The 20,062-nt window shown below is 41.9% G+C and overlaps 1 protein-coding gene across 1 annotated transcript in view; it reads left to right on the top strand.

Moving 5' to 3' along the window:
* The window catches only part of LOC309554127 (A disintegrin and metalloproteinase with thrombospondin motifs 2-like), a gene marked incomplete at its 5' end in the record, with an annotated part of 1,497,034 nt that overhangs the window by 406,392 nt on the left and 1,070,580 nt on the right, over nucleotides 1-20,062 (top strand). The window contains one exon of the mRNA XM_082255680.1: nucleotides 9,984-10,140. Coding sequence (XP_082111806.1) covers nucleotides 9,984-10,140 — 157 coding nt within the window. The remainder of the gene's footprint in view (nucleotides 1-9,983; nucleotides 10,141-20,062) is intronic.

Here is a 20,062-nt window from a genome sequence, read left to right as displayed (position 1 = left end):
TTTTACCAGGATAAAGCTGAAGAGGTTTATAAAAAAAAAAAAAAAAAAAGGAGGAGATCACCTGCAGTATATGTGGTGTATATCTCAGCCTTTCCTGTGTTCCCTCACTTTGTGCATTCTCTGAAGTGCAGATTCAGAAGTGTGTCCCACTTAGCGAAATCGCCCCCACTTCGAGAAGAGAGCCCCCCTGCACACGTGCCTTCCCCAAGTGATGTGCTGATTTTATACTATTAGACCTGGGGTGGGGGCTTATCCAATTAGTAATCAGGAATTGATAAATTAGGGCTGGACATATACTGCAGTTTCACTTCACAAAGATTTAAAGATAACTGGCAGATACCCCTAAAGGTTAAAGGCTATAATGGTTGTAAATTTAAGGTAAGAAAACATAGGAGGGATAGGCTACGGATGGATAAGCAAGTAAGCATACCACATAAACTGTATAGAAAACGCAGGGTACAGGAATATTCAGTTTGGGTTGCAATCCTAGATGGACATACCTGTGAAGAGATAGAAGAAGGTTTTCAGATGACACATTGAGATGATCTATGCAGATTCAGAAGTGTGTCCCACTTAGCGAAATCGCCCCCACTTCGAGAAGAGAGCCCCCCGAGAGCAAACGTGCCCCCCCTGCACACGTGCCTTCCCCAAGTGATGTGCTGATTTTATACTATTAGACCTGGGGTGGGGGCTTATCCAATTAGTAATCAGGAATTGATAAATTAGGGCTGGACATTTACTGCAGTTTCACTTCACAAAGATTTAAAGATAACTGGCAGATACCCCTAAAGGTTAAAGGCTATAATGGTTGTAAATTTAAGGTAAGAAAACATAGGAGGGATAGGCTACGGATGGATAAGCAAGTAAGCATACCACATAAACTGTATAGAAAACGCAGGGTACAGGAATATTCAGTTTGGGTTGCAATCCTAGATGGACATACCTGTGAAGAGATAGAAGAAGGTTTTCAGATGACACATTGAGATGATCTATGCAGATTCAGAAGTGTGTCCCACTTAGCGAAATCGCCCCCACTTTGAGAAGAGAGCCCCCCTGAGAGCAAACGTGCCCCCCCTGCACACGTGCCTTCCCCAAGTGATGTGCTGATTTTATACTATTAGACCTGGGGTGGGGGCTTATCCAATTAGTAATCAGGAATTGATAAATTAGGGCTGGACATATACTGCAGTTTCACTTCACAAAGATTTAAAGATAACTGGCAGATACCCCTAAAGGTTAAAGGCTATAATGGTTGTAAATTTAAGGTAAGAAAACATAGGAGGGATAGGCTACGGATGGATAAGCAAGTAAGCATACCACATAAACTGTATAGAAAACGCAGGGTACAGGAATATTCAGTTTGGGTTGCAATCCTAGATGGACATACCTGTGAAGAGATAGAAGAAGGTTTTCAGATGACACATTGAGATGATCTATGCAGATTCAGAAGTGTGTCCCACTTAGCGAAATCACCCCCACTTCGAGAAGAGAGCCCCCCGAGAGCAAACGTGCCCCCCCTGCACACGTGCCTTCCCCAAGTGATGTGCTGATTTTATACTATTAGACCTGGGGTGGGGGCTTATCCAATTAGTAATCAGGAATTGATAAATTAGGGCTGGACATATACTGCAGTTTCACTTCACAAAGATTTAAAGATAACTGGCAGATACCCCTAAAGGTTAAAGGCTATAATGGTTGTAAATTTAAGGTAAGAAAACATAGGAGGGATAGGCTACGGATGGATAAGCAAGTAAGCATACCACATAAACTGTATAGAAAACGCAGGGTACAGGAATATTCAGTTTGGGTTGCAATCCTAGATGGACATACCTGTGAAGAGATAGAAGAAGGTTTTCAGATGACACATTGAGATGATCTATGCAGATTCAGAAGTGTGTCCCACTTAGCGAAATCGCCCCCACTTCGAGAAGAGAGCCCCCCGAGAGCAAACGTGCCCCCCCTGCACACTGCCCCCTTTACATAATATTTCCCCATTAGAGTGCCCCTTTACATCAGGTGTCCCCATCAAAGTGCCCCTTTACACCATGTGTGCCCATCCGAATGCCCCTTTCCATTATATATGCCCATCAGAGTGCCCATTACCCCAATATGTACCCATAAGAGTGCCCCTTTACATCATATGTGCCCAATAGAATTCCCTTTTACGAATGTGCCCATCACAGTGTCCCTTTACACCATGTGTCTCCTTCAGAGTGCCCCTTTACATTAGTTGTCTCCTTCAGAGTGTCCCCTTCCATCGTATGCTAATCAGTGCCCTTTTACATCAGGTGTCCCCATCAGAGTGCCCCTTTACATCAGGTGTCCCCATCAGAGTGCCCCTTTACATTATTTGTGCCCATCAGAATGCCTCTTCAGATCATATGTGCCCATCAGAGTGCCTCTTTTCATAATTTGTGCCCATCAGAGTGCCTCTTTTCATCATTTGTGCCCATCAGTGTATCCTTTTAATGCCACGTGTGCCCATAAGAGTGCCACTTTACATCATATGTGCCCACCAGAGTGCCCCCTTTACATCATTTGTGCCCATCAGAATGTCCCTTTCCATGATATGTGCTCAGCAGAGTGCCCCTTTCCATCATATGTGCCCTTTAGAGTGCCCCTTTACACCATATGTACCCAACAGAGTGCACTTATAAATCTCATCCAAGTGAACAACATACCTGTTAATGTCCATTAGCCGGGTAGGCATGGGTGGGAGAAGGGAGGAAGCTGCAAGGGGTGGGAGCTGGCAGAAAGAACGGGCTGCAGGGGGCAGGAGCTGGGCTGAGAAACTTGCTATAGGGGGTGGGGCACAGGTGTGACGTCACTGGTTGCTGGGACATCGACGGTCCCAACAACTAATAACTGCTGAGCAGTGGGGATTGGGGGCTGCAGACTGGCGGGCTGACGGTCCGGATATGGGCATCGCTCTGTCGGTCATTTAATGAAGGCTGATCTAGTTGGTTCACAGTGGAGGATTGCACACTTTTTATTGTAATGAGTTTATGCAAGATGGCACCAGGCTTTTGTGGTGGTTGAAGATCATTTATGAACTTTTTGTGGTTTTTGCACTTATATGGGCACTTTGTGGCACTTGTGTTCAAAATCCGGTGCAGCTGTGCATGGCAGGCAATTGGCTTCTAACTTCAGCTTCTTCAAATTAGCTTTGACAAAACACCTGGAAGCTGGTTTCTATGCAGAGCTGCACCCAATTTTGTACTCTTCAGTTTTAGGAAATCAAATCCTTTGTGTTGTAACTGCTGATTACTCTGCATAGTTATTCAATGATTTTAAGAGTTTTGTCAGCGTAGTGTAATTTTTTCTTATAATTCATGAAAGTTAATCAAAACAAGCAAAATAAATTTGGTTTCAGATCTTTATACTAAAATAAAAAATTAAGCTAATGTTGCCTAAAAGTGTTAACTGGAGTTAAATTATTAATTTGTTAAGTCCATCTAGCATTACTGTATCCATGAGTTGATAATGCTGCTGTGCAAAGGTTCCATCGCTAGTGTTGCCGAACTACCAGATATAAATTTACTGACACAGCCACATTTTTACTGGCATTTCCATAGGTTACAAAATTAGTTTTAAGTGCAAATTTCAGTATTTAGGCTACAAACAAGGGCAGTATGCAATTAGCAATCTGATTGAAGGTAGATATTAAGGCAAACATATTTTTTTATTTTATTTTCAATATAGTAAGTATCTCAGGGACAGGACTCACACACACATGAAATTGGCTCTCACAGTGACACGGACAGCAGTGCGCAGCAGCATAGATGATGATGACACCCCACCAACACCTCCCCTCCTGTCTCTGTCCAGGACAGGTGATCCATTTAGTCTACTCCTGTCCAAACAGCACTGACAGTCAAGGTTTGCCTTGCTTCTTTCCTGCAGACCCACACACACACGGATTTAGCCACTCTGCTTGGTTCCCTTGCACCATGACCGCACACAACAAACTCAGGCACCAACTCCGCCAGACCCGCACCCCCCCCTGCTGGTGCCACCCAAACACACTGTAGAAGGCACTCGGATCGTGTCAGCTTGCTGGCTGGCTAGCATCACATCCATATTTTTTACTGGCAACCTTTTACTGACACTGGCATTTTGGTTAACACTGCCGTGACCTGAAAGTCATGCGACTTATAGTGTGACTTTTACTGCGAACTTCCAAGGCAGCTGCTCAGTTGATCAGCTGCAATATGGTACTGATGCAGATTGTTACAGCAGCATATCTGGTCGTTAAAGAGCAAGCCAGGAAGCGGGGCATGGTGTCCTTCACAACGGATGACTCATCAGCTGTCAGCGGGTTTCCCCGCTGAAAGCTGAATGTAAAAAAAAACATTGCCGGCAATAACAAATTATGAAAAAAATGGCACGGGGGTCCCCCACAGGCCCTTTTGGGTCTGGTATGGATTTTAAGGGAAGCCAATACAACAAAATTTAAAAAGAAAATGGTGTGGGGGCCCCCCTCCAAAATTCATGGCAGATCCTCATTCGAGCATGCAGCCAGGCAGGCCAGGAATTGGGGGGAGTGAGAGAAAGTCCCTCTCCTGAACCATACCAGGCAACATGTCCTCGACATGGGGGGTGGTTTGCTGATGGGGGCAAGAGCCTTTCCCCACTACCTTGGCTGTTGGTTGTGGGGGTCTGCAGGCAGGGGGCTTATCAGAATGTGGAAGCCCCCTTGAACAAAAGTAATGAGGGGGAGGGATCCGCGCTTAGGATAGAGTATTATACATTGGCTGCTGCCCACCTCAAGTGTATAGCTCAGAGAGATATACAGAAATAGGATATGGGAAGGTGAGGTAGATGGCGCTGCCACAAGTAGATAATATGACTTAAATAAATAATTAATATTGGACGGAAATTAATGGGTGATAATGATATAGTACAGTATAGAGGTGTACAACAACAAATATGACCAAAAAATGTGCAATAAAGTGCAAAGTGAGCACTAAGATGATATAAAGCAGATCAGTATCAATAAATAGAAATAAATAAGCAATAATAATATTGTGCAGTGTACAATGGCACAGCAATAAATATGACCACAAATATGTGCAAAAGTGCGAGACAATAAATATAAAGTGCAAAGTGTGTGCTAAAACTGATATTTTAGCAGATAAGGGTCAGTGAATATAGTGACTGACATAAATGGAAAGAGAATAAAATAGTATGTGTTAAATATATAAAAAATTATAAAGGTGGTACTCAGATGAATTTGACCAATAAAGTGTAAATACAAAAATAATGTGCAAAGTGAACACCAAATAAAGTTAATTGGCAGAGTAATGAGCTGATGAGTCATCCATTGTTAAGGAAGGGGCAGCTGACTTCCTAGGCCCTCTTCTTAACAACAGCTGTGCTGCTCCAGAAATTCGGATTTGAACTGCTAAAGCAGCTGCTTTGGAAATTCACAGTGAAAACTGAGAGAAATTTGCACTGGACATGTGTGAACTTACATCTGCCTTGGTAATCTTTATGTAATGTCGGATCCAAATCAAAACAATATCGATGATGGGTCAAAGTAGTGATCGACCGATATCGTTTTTTTGTTGGCGATACCGATATTTTTGCCAATGCATATTGGTATTTGCCGATATTTTCATACATTTAAAAAAAAAAAAATTTATTTTTATTATTTGACAGGTACTCTTGCAGACAAAGAGAGAGAGGGCGCCCAAACAACCAGTGGATGAAGAGCCTGTGTATAACCTCAGCAGCTCCGATGGGGACTCCTGGGTGCAGAGTCAGATCAGTGAGAAGGCTGGATGTTAGGGAGTGCTTCTGGTAATAATTGTATTAATGAAATCAGTCACAAACACCTGATGGTAAACAGCATAGTGGTGGAAATAAAACTTAAAAAAGGCTCCAATCCAGGGAAAGGATCAATAACACACAGTTTATTGCATAAAATCAATAGAAGTTAAAAATACACACTGGTCGGATGTCAGGCTGAGCCCATGTACTTGCACCCACCGCCGATGTACTGCTAGCTGGGTTTCTGGCCGGTTTCAACGTTGCCAGCAGGCGTCCGTACCGTCGCAAGGATGGATGGATGCTTGATGTGACAGGGCTCCGGGTGGACCAGCGGTACACAGACCGATACAGGAAACACTTGCGCTGGACAACTGAAGCGATGGCGGCGCGGGAGATGGCGTCACTGCACCGCGCCGGCAAGAGACGGAGGCAGAGCCTACGACTCCCACAGTGGAAGAGCCAACAGTCCCGTCACCATGACTCTTGCCAGTGAAGTGACATCATCTCCCGCGCCGCCACCGCTTCAGCTGTCCACAGCAAGTGTTTCCTGTATCGGTCTGTGTACCGTTGGTCCACCTGGTGCCCAGTCACATCAAGCATCCATCCTTATGACGGCACGGACGCCTGCTGGCGACGTTGACACTGACCAGAAACCCAGCTAGCAGTACATCAGCGGTGGGGGCAAGTACACGGGCTCAGCCCGACATCCGACCAGTGTGTGTTTTTAACTTCTATTGATTTTATGCAATAAACTGTGTAGTTTTTCTCACCACTTTACCATCAGGTGTTTGTGACTGATTTCATTAATACAATTATTACCAGAAGTGCTCCCTAACTTCCAGCCTTCTCACTCAATATTTGCAATATCAGCAATATCGATACAGATATATCAGCAAAAGTCAATATCAGCCCTCGATTATCGGCCGATAATCGGTCGATATCTAGATTAAAGTCTATGGGCACAAGTCGGATAGAAATAGCCTTGAAGTAGTACAGGAACCTTTTCTAAAGTCAGAGCAACTTCAGTAGTGCTAATTAAATTAGCTCTTTTTGACTAACATGGGATTTCATATGGGATTTCACATGTCACGCAACTTGAGGTCTCACAAGTCAGATACCAAGTTGTGGCAGTGTAAACTGAACCTTACTGGCAGGAGAAAAGTGCCCATTTTTTACTGACTGACAGTAAAAATACTGACGGTTGGCAACACTGGCCACCGCTGCTCCTCTGAAGATGAAGTGTCAAAATAAGTGTAGCCATTAAAAAAGATGGATCAGCAATAACAGTGTATGTTACATTTCAATGTAAGACTTAAGCCCCGTACACACGTACCGATGGTCGGCATACAAATGTTCCTCTTTTCTCCCCGGGATGTCGGTGTCTGCTGAAAAGTGCAAAGACAGCACAAGGACAGCACAAGAATTTTGTCCGCCGACTGCAGAAGTGATGTCATGTAATGGTTAACTTTCCCTGTGTTTTCTATTTTCTGAGCATGCCCAGTCTTGCAAATCTGCGGTCTGTCGGCCGAATTCTGTACTGACAGGCGAACAATCGTCCGTTCTGGTGTCGGCATACAAAAATTTTCATGTTTGCAAGAAAGACTTTTGTCCGCGGATTGTGCGCAGACATCTGTCGGAGGCACCATACTAACACGCGTACAATCGGCAGATCCTTCGTCCACCGACGTTTGTATGCCGACGATCGGTACGTGTGTACGGGCCTTTACTCTTTCCAGTTTAGGGCTCACATGCTTTCTATAGAAGTTGATGTTTGGGTTGAAAAGTGCATTACTTATGGTTGTCTATTTTCTAACTGTGCCCACCTGCTACATCTGGAACACTTTTATGAAAATGCTTCCTATGGGTAATGATGACCTTTTCATACACAAAGGTGTCTGTTTATGAAACTGTGCTGAGCAGCGATCCTGATGATTGCAGCTTATCTTGATATTTTTTGGTTTGTGAAACAGAGATGTTCGGGGGAGAACATGTTCTCCTCTGATCATCGCCACACACACAGAATATGTCATTGACAGACACAGAAACGCCCAGTTTATGAAGCTGCGATCTGTGCCAGAATTCACACTCCCAGATTCACCAGCCCAGAGGTGGAGAATCGTGGAGAGAAAACAGAATCCCCAGGGAACCTGAGGAGGAAGAAGGAAGATTATTGACTTCCTTCTTCCTCGATCAGACCCCCCAAAGACGGTAAATATGTCCCCCTGCCATATTTATGTATGTATGTGTATATATAAAATGTGTGTGCATATTTTTTTGTGTATGGGACTAATTATTTTATTAAGGGTCTTCTCTGAGAATGCACATGTACTCAGCAGTTGATAATTTACCACTGCTTAACCGCTTGCCGACCGCCGCACGACTATTTACTGCAGCGGTCAGCCCCTCACAGGCAAAGCGACGTAGGTCTACGTCGCTAGCCTGTGAGGCTCTAGGAAGCGAGTGCACACCGCCGGAGGCGCGCTCCCGCGTGGTCGCGGACCCGATGTCCGCCGGGCACTCGCGATCTTCCGTTACACTGGAAGAAAGGCAGGTGGCTAATGTAAACAAAGCCGCCTGTCATTCTTCCCTGTGTAAGAATGGAGATCACACGGCTCTACTATGCAGGACCGTTGATCTCTGTTCTTACACTAGTAGCCACAGCCAATCACAGTTAGAAATACGCCCCTAGGGAAACACTTAACCCCTCCCTCTCCAATAAAGTTAACTCCTTCACTGCCAGTGTCATTTTTACAGTAACAGTTCATATGTATAGCACTGATTACTGCAGTAATGTCACTGGTAACCCCAAAAGTGTCAAAAATGTCAGTCAAGGGTCCGATCTGTCTGCCGCAATGTCGCAGTCCCGCAAAAAAAATCGCAGATTGCCGCCATTACTCGTTAAAAAAAAAAAAAAACAACAAAAATGACAAAAATCTTTCCCTTAGTTAGTAAACACAATAGCTTTTGCGCAAACCAACCAAAATACGCTTTTTGTGATTTTTTTTTTTTTTTACCAAACAAATGTAGCATAAAACAAATTGGCCTAAAATGTTAAAAAATTTTGATTTTTACATTTCTTTTGGGGGGGAATTTCATATAAAAAAAAATTGAAAAAAATTGTTATTTTTGCAAAATTGACGCTCTTTTTTTGTTTATAGCGCATGATCAAAAAATCGCACAGGTGATCAAATACCACCAAAAGAAAGCTCTGTTTGTGGGACGTCAAATTTGTTTAGGTACAGTCGCAGTTGTCCGTTAAAGTCACGCAGTGCCGAATCGCAAAATAGGCCCTGGTCAGGAAGGGGGTAAAATCTTCCAGGGCTTAAGTTGTTAAAAAACAGGCACCAGAATATTTCAGTGATTTTCTCGTACTGTAATCTCGCTATGTCTCATGAGATTACAGGCAGCCCCTTCACTTTTACATGGATCTCAGCTGTTTTCAGAGAAGAAACTTCTCCCCTGTTCTCCCTGTGAAAACTGAAGTTCTCCGCTTCATAAACAGGGTGCCAGAGGAGAACTGCCGAGAAGTAAACTTAGAAAAAAATTCTCAGTTTCATAAACGTACACCCAAGTCATGATGATCTAGTGAGTGGAGCAATCTTTGAGAAGAGCTTCTCAAATTACTGGGTGTCAGATTTCAGCATTTCACTTTTGAGTGGCACATTTCACTGGGATGTGATATGGTAAAGAAAAAAAGCAGTATTGTTTCATCTTGGACACTTGTTTAATCTATTAGTTTAACTTTTTAATTTACCTTTGTTTATAGACTTTCATTGATGTTATGTACCGATACTGCTAATACTGTGCCCTGTGTTAATATGTTTGGTAACACAGCATGAAGATGTCAATGAACCCTAAGTATTTTGCTAATGCAAGATATTATTTGTTATACGTGCACTGGAGATCACTGGCTTTGTTTTTATACTTTTAATTGCTTCTTCATGGTCACATGTATTTTAGCATGCTTGGTTGGCTTTTAGCTCTATTCCAACTTTTCCCAGTGTGTGTGTACTACTGTACAATAGTATAAGAGGGTAAACCAAGCCAAATGCACAGATACTTATGCCAGGTGCACATAAAAATACATTGTACAATGTCTTAATGAATACATAACATATTTGTGTTTTATATCTGCCAGTAGATCAGCGTTAAGACCAGATTAAAATGAAGTAAATGAACCCTAATAACTATTCTGTTTTTTCCTTCCATAGTCTTCTAGTTTAATTGAAACTGGAAACCCTTCACAAAGCTTGGAAAATGTGTGTCGATGGGCATATCTGCAACAGAAACCTGATTCTGACCATGCTGAATATCACGATCATGCAATATTTCTCACAAGACAGGATTTTGGACCTTCTGGAATGCAAGGTCAGTGTGCTGTATGAAACTACACCAGATCTAGTTATCACTCAATTAATCACATGGTGCAGTCTTATTTAAAGAGATTGTGTAATGGACACCGGGTTCCAGACATCGATGAGAAATAAAGAAGTTTCTTGAATACTACCTTTAGCATTATAATCCAGATAAATGTTACTAACTACCTAAAGTAGAAGTTTAGCCTTAAACTAACTAGGTCTAAATCTACTGGCAGCCACATTCAAAGACTAATCTGTCTAACTCTTAAAGCAAAAATCACTATACATACCTTTTCTGCAGCCGCTCTGACCAGTCCTACGATGAGCTGTCCGCTTCGGCTTCTTTGTGTAGGCATGTGCATGGGAGGCAACTGACAACAGAAGCCCCATAGTAAGTCCATGGTGACGTTACTTCCCTGGCATTTCTCAGCTGTTGCCGGCTGTCTCTTCCACACAGCATCCACCTCTGGAGACTGGACCGTATCGCTTCAGAAAAGGTATGTATAGCAATTTTTGCTTTACAGGGTTTTATAGATTAGTCTTAGAATGTGGTTACCAGTAGATTTAGAGTAAGTTTTTTGGCTGAGCTTCTACTATAATGCTATGCATTGTTATAGTTGAACTCCAGTTTTGTTCGAAAAAAATCCTCTGTAGTTTTCCAATGATTTTTGCAAGCTCCAGTACATATTTCTCTATCGTTCATCGACAGATGCAGCTCCATCTAGTCAGAGACTATAGGGTTATGCTCCTCCTATCAGGAATAGGCACATGGCAGGAAAAAGGTTTACCACCCCTATGGGGGCTGTCCCTGCAGGCATAACCCCACACACCCTGCTATGATCAAACAGTTTGTTTCTGCCTAGTTTAAGGAATAGGACCTAGCTTCCTGCTGGGGCTTCAGTCTTAGCTACTATAGGAAAGCTTGTTAGTTTGTGATTTTTTTATTTTCACTAGTTAGTTCCTGAGGACTAAGATCCATTGGAACTACAAGCAACACCCAGGTGAGGTTTTTGCACTGGATAATCTAGATTCTTAAGGTCTCCCAGCCTAGCCAGCGAGCTTGAGCAGGTTATAGTCCAGAACTAGTCCTCACCCCTTTGGTGTCCCGACGGATGGCGACGACCCTGCGAGTGGACCGTCTCGCTAGTACGCACACGACCTGGAATGCCAGTCGCAGCTTCCCTTTGGCTGACAGTTCCCTGATCCAGGGTGGGAGGGGATCTGTTTCGGAATGGCGCCCACCTGGTACCGTGGTATGGTGTGTAAATTGTCCCCCCAAAAACCCCCTGGCGGTCTCGGGTGAATGTGGGCCCTTCCCTGGAATAGTCGGACCTTAGGGGCTCCCTTGGTTCCCCTGGCACCTCAGAGGACTAGTCCTGTGTACCCCTCGGCATTCCCCTACACCTAGCAGGTTTTTACCTTGGTGGGGGACGATAAAAATGTGCCCGTTGTGGTATTTATTTATTATTCAATAGTTTTTATTGTTTTTTTTTTTTAAAAAGATAACAAAAACATCAGTGTTGCGGATGTAACCGCCTATTAAAACAACATTAACATACAATAACGTTTATCATCAAATTAATCAAATTAGGGGGAATTGTTAAAGTGTAGGAGGGATGTAAACCTAAAAAAAGAAGGGACAAACTCTAAAGGCACATTTTGTTATCACAAAGTAGAATCATCAAATTAGTGAAGGCCTGGGTTAACCTGGGCTTTATATTGAGCGCCAAGTTTCCTACGGTCCCCACACATAGTTAAGGGCACAAAAGAAATTTAAGTACGGTATTATAGCTTTTTCATATACGTAGTGTTGCTGCGTAACTTTCGCAACCTCTGATGAGTTGGGGGCCAGGTCTTGTTTTGAATGTCTCATAATGATTAGTTTGGCTGAGAGCAAGATGTTGGCTACTGTTCACCTATAATTGGGTGGGAAAAGGTCAATGACAATATTTAGGTTTACGGGGGTAATAATTCCATTGATTGGTGAAATCAATTGGAACCTTTTCCGCCAGAAGCTACAAATGTTTTTACATGTCCAAATAATATGCATCAATGTACCCATTGAACCACAACCACACCAACAGGCTGAAGACTGTGTTGGGTATATATTTGCTAGTTGGTATGGAGTGAGATACCATCTGTGAAGAATTTTTAGTGCTAATTCCCAGTGATTCACGCAATGTGTAGTGGTGTATGAATATTTTATGGCTTTGGTCCATTGTTCCTCTGTGAAAGTTTTATTAAGTTAGGTTTCCCATATTATAGTTTTGGTTTCATGGAAGGTTGATTTATCTTGAAGCAATTGGTATATGAGAGACATGCCTTTTTTGGTTGAAGGTTTGTTTTGGAGGCGATGCCATAGTTTGTGGTGTATCAAAATTTGCGTTGAAGGATTTGATGAGAGGAAGCTATGAATCTGTCTTATAGTGAGGAGCGAGGGATATGGTAACCTGTACTTAATTGTGCGCACCAGTGGGAGTAAGGCTCCTTTGGAGTAGAGATCCGTCACTTTGTGAAGGGCAAATTTGGTCAACAGTGTGAGATTTAAGTTAGAAACCAGGTGTGCGAGTGCTATGAGCGGTATGTCTAGGTTATGGAGGTGGGGAGATTTAGGGATTTTTAGCGATGTGGTCCTCCAAGCTGCTATAGAGGCTTGGGTTGTGAGGGGAAGAGAATTCAGGTGTAACGGCTTCCATTTATCAGCAAATAGGAGTGAACTTAGGTCATTGTTTTTGTTCAGACTTTTTTCGATGTCTAACCAGAGTGGTTCTGCTGTCGGGTTGAACCAATTTTGTAGTGGGTCAGCATGGACTGCTGTGAGATAGTCATGTAAGTCCACCATTCCCATTCCTCCCACCGACTTATGTCTTATTAGGGATGAGTTAGAACATCTCGCCTTTTTCCCTTGCCAGATGAAGGATTTCATCTGTGAGATTAGAGCTTTCAAGTGTATTTGTTTAGAAGGAATGTGTAGAGATCTAAAGAGGTATAACATTTTGGGAAGAATAAGCATTTTGTAGACAGGGAGTCTACCCACCCAGGACAACTCCACTTTTTTTAGATCTATTAGTTCTTTGTCCAATTTTTCTAGAAGGGGTTTATACTTAGTGTTATAGTGATACCTAGATACCTAATCTTATGCTCGGCTCAGGTGTATGGTAACTTCACCTTTAGGTCAGTGATTTGATGAATCACCATGCTCAAGTTTAAGATTAGTGATTTTGAGTGGTTGACTTTATAATAAGATATGTCACTGAAAACTGAGAGGATAGCGTGTGCTGTGGGGAGAGAGATGTGTGGTTTTGTGAGCATGAGTATTATGTCATCAGCAAAAGATATGACGTGAGACCTCTCTTTGAACAGGAATCCAGAAATCTGAGGTTCAGACCTGATTCGTTCTGCTAGAGGTTCAATCATCAGGTTGAATATTGTTGCTAAGAGTGGGCACCCCTGTCTCGTACCATTCGGGATACTAAATGGTTTAGACATCATGCTTGTCAGTATACACATGAGCCGATGGTAATGAAGAGGGCTAGTATAGCCGAGTGAATCGAGTTGTGCAAACCAAATTTATTGAATACTCGGGACATATAGGCCCAGTTTACTCGGTCGAACGTCTTCTCTGCGTCTATAGATAGAAGCAGAGAAAGCGTTCTGTTTTTCTCAGCTGTCTGTGTGATGTTGAGTACTCTCCTGGTAGCGTCTGAGGTCTGCCTGCCTTGTACAAATCCTGTTTTGTCTGGTTTGATTAGTTGGTGGATAATCTCTCTCAGCTTATGTGCCAGAAGTTTAGCGTAAATTTTGACATCTACATTTAAGAGTGAGATGGGTCTAAAGTTGGCAGGACAATCGGGCTGTTTTCCAGGCTTTGGAATTGTAATAATGTTTGCTCTCAACATTTCTGGTGGGAATGCTGCCTTGTTGGCTGCTTCTGTGAAGATGGAGAGTAGGTGCAGGTTTTGGAGCTGAATATTTTATAATATGCTGGTAAAGGGGCGATTTAATGCTTCAAGGTCTGCAGGGGATACTGAATGTGAGTTTCAGTGAATCAAAAAAAGAGTTTATGGCTTCAGATGTAGGTTGGGGTGTTAGCGGGTCATCCTTTAGGTCAGTGGTTCTCAATTCCGGTCCTCGGGACCCACCAACAGGCCAGGTTTGCAAGATAACTAAATTACATCACAGGTGATCTCATTTGCTGCTCAGTGATTGCAGTATTCTAGTCTGCATCCCCCAAGGTAATACTTAAAATCTGGCCTGTTAGTGGGTCCCGAGGACCGGAATTGAGAACCACTGCTTTAGGTTGTAGAGTGAGCCATAATAGTCTGCAAATGCATCAGCCATCTGCTTAGGGTTCGTTCATTTTTGTTTCGTGGTAGGGTGGATTAGGGAGGGTATTTTTGCTTTTATTCTTTTGGTTTTAAGTCTAGATGCCAGGAATTTCCCAGCTTTTTTGTGGGACGAGTAAAATTTTATCCGGAGCCATCTGAGGGCATGATCATGGTTCTCTAGAAGCAGAGATCTCAGGTTCATGTGCACTTCAGACAACTTAGCAGCTATCAAGGGGTCAGGGTTGGTTTTGTTTTGGCTTTCCAGAAAGTGTAGTTCTTTTGTTATTGTTTCCAGTTTCACAGAGTGGTTGCATTTGGTACACGCACCAAATGGCATTAGTATGCCTCTCATGTACACTTTGTGTGCGTTCCATAACGTAAACACATTGATCTCCTGGGAAACATTAGATTTAAAATATAGATCTAGGTGTATGAGCAACCACTTTTCTACTAGAAAAAAGATCTATTCTAAAGTAGGAATTTGTAGCTTAGTGAGTAATACAAGTAATCTCTTTCAGAAGCATGCATACATCGGCATACATAATAAATATCTGCCTCCAACAGTAGATTGGCTAGGGAGAATGAACCAGTCTAAGGTGGTGTCCACCACTGTGTTGATCAGTGGACAATCAAGCTGCCTTGTTTGTACTTATCTATCAGTTTAAATAGTTTGCGAAAAAAGGGTCTGTGTGTACAAGCGTTCATTCAACTTACAAACCGACCTTCCAAGTCCGGTATGGAGGAGATTAATTGAAAGGATACTGCATTCCCAATAGCTATGAGGACTCCTAGTTTTTTCGACATGTAGCCAGCCGAGAACATAAAGGGGAAGTTTTTTATGTTGGAACTGGGGTGCCACTGACGATTTAAAATGGGTCTCTTGTACTATAATCACATCAGCATGGGCTTTGACTGCTTCCTTCCATACCACGCAGCGCTTGGCCGGATGGTTCAGTACTCGGGCATTGATAGATAGTAGCTTAAGGGACATGGCGATCGTAGGTTATCCAGGCAAAGTTCAGTTCCTTCCATGGTGTATAGCCAGTCCAGACGGGTAGGGTAGTGTGGTATATAGTTACAGGAAGAAGTAACCTCCTGAGTGCCAGATAATACTGTAGCAGCGGGGGAGTATGAGCTCCCGTCCATGTGGGATCCATGGAATGTAAAGGTTTGTGCCTTCCAGAGTAGATGGGGAATGAGGTAGTCATCAGGACTTATCAGCCAAAGGTTTGGGTTAGTAGAGAACGAACAGGTAAAAAGAATAGCGCTCGAAAGAACTTGGGGGGGGGGGGGGGTGAGGGTATAGCAACTTGGAGAAATCTGTCTTTTCGCCTTGGGGCAAAAGGTACTCTCCATGCGAGGGCACGGCTTGGTCATGGTAAAGAAACTAGATAGAAAGCAGGAAAGTGTAGCCGCTCAGGTGTGTGTCTGAGAACCTGGTGCAGGTCGGAGCCGTAATCCGGAAGCATGCAAAAGTGTGAGAGGATTGACCGCACTCTGGTAGAAATATTTCTTGAAATCAAAGATGTTTCCTTTATTGTTCCAATAAAATCAAGTGACAGACAGTGTACAAGCAGACAAAGGTTGACACGTTTCACGACATTACCAGTCGCTTACTCATAACCACACTGTGAAATTGCAAAAAGGCGCAGGATATTTATAAGAGAATCATCAATTAAAAGATATAAGGAACACATGTTGAAACATGTGAATAGATGATTCCGACAAGCTGTTTTGCAATGAACCAGTGAAGACATTCTGATTGCACATAAAATCCCAAATGGGAAAAAGAGATACCAATCTAATTGTTATAGACAAAAACACAAAATTAAAAACATGAGTGCATTTACGGATTACTCTCAAAGCACAGGCTGCACGAATATATGCGTTTTAACAAGGTATAAACGCAAATAACGTATAAATGAAAATTTTAACAAAATTTGCAAAATTTTGAACTAAAATAGGTGAAAAAAATCGTCACATGTATGTGAGATAAAGGTGATCGAACAACAATAAAAATTATAAAAATGTGAGTGTAAACATATGAAATGTGTAAAGTTGAAGGAATATAATGTGTGTAAATGATAAATAAATAAATAAATAAATAAATAGGTCTGGCAAGAGTTATATATTTATACATATATGAATAAATATTGAAAGTAATGATAAAAAGTATATATATATATATATATGTTGCCAGAAAAGTGAAGTACAAACAATATTGGTGCACTAAATATCGTTTGAATGTGGGGTGTGATATATTATAATGAAATGTCACATGTCATCAATATGTAAATGATGATGGCCAATGACGATCCATAAAAAATGTGAAAAAATCAAATTAATATCATACCCTCAAACATAATGATATTTGGAGCAAGACTATTAAAAAAGTATTTTAGCGCCAAACATAAATAACGTGGAGCCTGGGTGAGAGAGGAACCGTATGCAGAAATGTATACAAAATGTGGGAAGAGCAATTTCATTGATGACAGGTTAAATAATATAGATATATAATATAATACAAGAATTGGAATAGATCTGAATCAGGCCAAAAGACACATGTAAAGCCACATATGAACACATATATATGAAAAGGGTTTATAGAGACTGTCAAAATTTGTTAATGAATATAAAAATATATCAAAAATATATATATATCAAAAATCCCAACGAAATCTCAAAAAGATGTTTTTATAAAAAATATAAAAAATATATCAAAAGATGATATTAAAAGGTAATTTATCCATATGCACAATTTACCTCCTATATATATACGAACGATGAAACATATATATAAATTGTGTATATAGAAGTGTTCATATTGACATATATGGCAAATCTCAAAAACACGTGTGTCTATCAAAACACACGTGTATCAGAAATGCATGCGTCTAAATCGGTCTGAATTCAGAATCTAAAGGCCCGTACACACGTACCGATCGTCGGCATACAAACGTCGGTGGACGAAGGATCTGCCGATTGTACGCGTGTTAGTATGGTGCCTCCGACAGATGTCTGCGCACAATCCGCGGACAAAAGTCTTTCGTGCAAACATGAAAATATTTGTATGCCGACACCAGAACGGACGATTGTTCGCCTGTCAGTACACAATTCGGCCGACAGACCGCAGATTTGCAAGACTGGGCATGCTCATAAAATAGAAAACACAGGGAAAGTTAACCATTACATGACATCACTTCTGCAGTCGGCAGACAAAATTCTTGTGCTGTCCTTGTGCTGTCTTTGCACTTTTCAGCAGACACCGACATCCCGGGGAGAAAAGAGGAACATTTGTAAGCCGACCATCGGTACGTGTGTACGGGGCTTAACACACATATATAGAGCAATCAAATCGAATCCATTTTAATATCAATGAAAAAGCAAGAACCACAAGATGGAAGGAAAAACTCCTCATTCCAGAAAAATAAATAAATCGCAGCTTATATTTAAATATAAATCCACAAAAGATATAGAGTTGTATTGAGAATACATATATAAAAGGCATATCCAATGTATCTATACGAAACTCTAGAAGGACAAGACTCAAATCTCAAATCACTCAAAAGAGAGCAACTATGGCACACTGACAAAACTCTCCAGGTAAGTGAACAATATTGTCTCAGGTCCCCACATGGATCGATATGTTCCAACAGTATATGTATAAAGAAAAAAGGGAAGGGAGGAGAAAAAGACCAAAAATATCAGTATGTAATGCACAGATGTAAATGAATACATGTGTGGATTAACACACAAGACAACGTCAAGTGAAGAATGAAGAAATATAATAGAAAAGAAAGAAGAGTGAGGAGAGTAATCAAAAGTGGGGGGGGGGGGGCAAAAAGAAAGGGAATGAGAAATGATGTCACTCATAAAAATGAGTGACATCCCATTCCCAGTTCAAGCCATGTGGTATCCGAGTATGGAGCCTAAAGATCCACAGAACTTCTTTTTTACAGAGAAGTCGATACACATCCCCACCTCTAATGGGTTTGGTGATGTGATCGATAACCTGTACCTGCACCAATGTAATGTCCCCTCCATGGCTATTGTTGAAACGTCGCGCAACATTCGTAGATTTTAATGTGCGTATGTCGCTAAGGTGCTCCCTAAAGCGATCCTTCAACTTGCGTGTAGTCCTGCCGACATATTGTGCGGAGCAAGCTTTGCATGTGATGAGATAAATTAAGTATTGCGTATTGCAATTAAAAAACTTGCAAATTTCATAGGTTTTGTTGTTATGACTAGATATAAAGTTATTGCTCCGCAATATATGAGGGCAGGTAAAGCAATCTGTCATGCCACATTTAAAATTGCCCTTGCAATGTAACCAAGTGGCAGATGTGTTGTGTTTTTTGGAGGTATAGAGACTAGGTGACAGGGAATTTCCTAATGTAACTGCCCTTTTGGCGACTATATTAACCCCATCTCTCAGAATATTGGCACAGATTTCATCAGAACTTAGAATTGGAAGATGACTGTGGATAATCTTTTTGATCTCATTGAATTCAAGGCTATAGGACAGGGATAGAGTAACCGACGGAAAGGTTTTGACATTATTTGTGTTGTTGTTTCTATTTTTATGATAGTTTCTATTCTTATTTTTGTTTTTACTTTTCTGTCTGTGAATAGCACTATCTAAGTGTGTGTCCACATGCGTCTATGGCTGGGGCACGGTCGTCAGTGTGTAAAGCCACATCGGCAGCCGTGTCATTATCAGCCATGGTCGACTGTTCCAATTGTCTTGGATAAAGGAGGTCATTGCGGTTCTTTTCCACGGCTAAACGGTATGCTCTGTCAAGCATCCAGCGTGGATAACCTTTTTCGAGGAACCGGGAAAAGAGTGCAGATGCCTGTATATTGAAATCAGACAAATTGCTGCAGATTCTGCGTAACCTCAAGAATTGGCCCACGGGTATACCTTTAATTGTGTGTAAAGGATGGCAGGACTTTGCATGTAAAAGACTATTGCCCAATAGGGGCTTTCTGTATAGATTGGATGTGACCATGTTGCCTGAATGACCCAGTGTAACATCCAAAAATTCTATACTATCAATATTCTTATAACCCGTAAATTTTAAGTTAAGTGAATTACAATTGAGATAGTACAAAAAATCCTCCAAATTAATGTCTCGATGGCAAACAAAGATCAGATCATCAATATATCTATAGAATAGAGAGATTTGGTCTCTGTATGGGTTCTTACCTCCAAAGATGTGGGGTCTCTCCCACCAACCCATGTAGAGGTTGGCGAGAGAGGGGGAAAACTTAGCCCCCATCGCTGCCCCACATCTTTGGAGGTAAAAACTGCCATCAAAGGAAAAATAGTTGTGCGTTAAGAGAAAATGTAAAACTCTCAAGATAAAAGATCGGAGGTCCTGTGTTAAACTGGTGTAATGTTTCAAGCTGAAATCAACTGCCTGAATGGCAAGATCACGCGGTATCGAGGAATACAGGCTGGATACATCGCATGTAATCCAGGCTAAATCCTCTGACCACACAAACCTGTCCATAATATTGAGGAGGTGTTTTGTATCCCTGAGATAACTGGGAAGTTGCGAGACCAATTCCTGAAGTTGCCCATCCAACCATTCCCCAAGTCTC

The sequence above is a fragment of the Pelophylax lessonae genome (genome assembly GCF_965119305.1).
Source record: "Pelophylax lessonae genome assembly, chromosome: 4".
In the NCBI taxonomy this organism is placed as follows: Eukaryota; Metazoa; Chordata; class Amphibia; order Anura; family Ranidae; genus Pelophylax; species Pelophylax lessonae.
The sequence above is the reverse complement of the archived record's forward strand: the minus strand, read 5'-3'. Positions and strand labels throughout refer to the sequence as shown.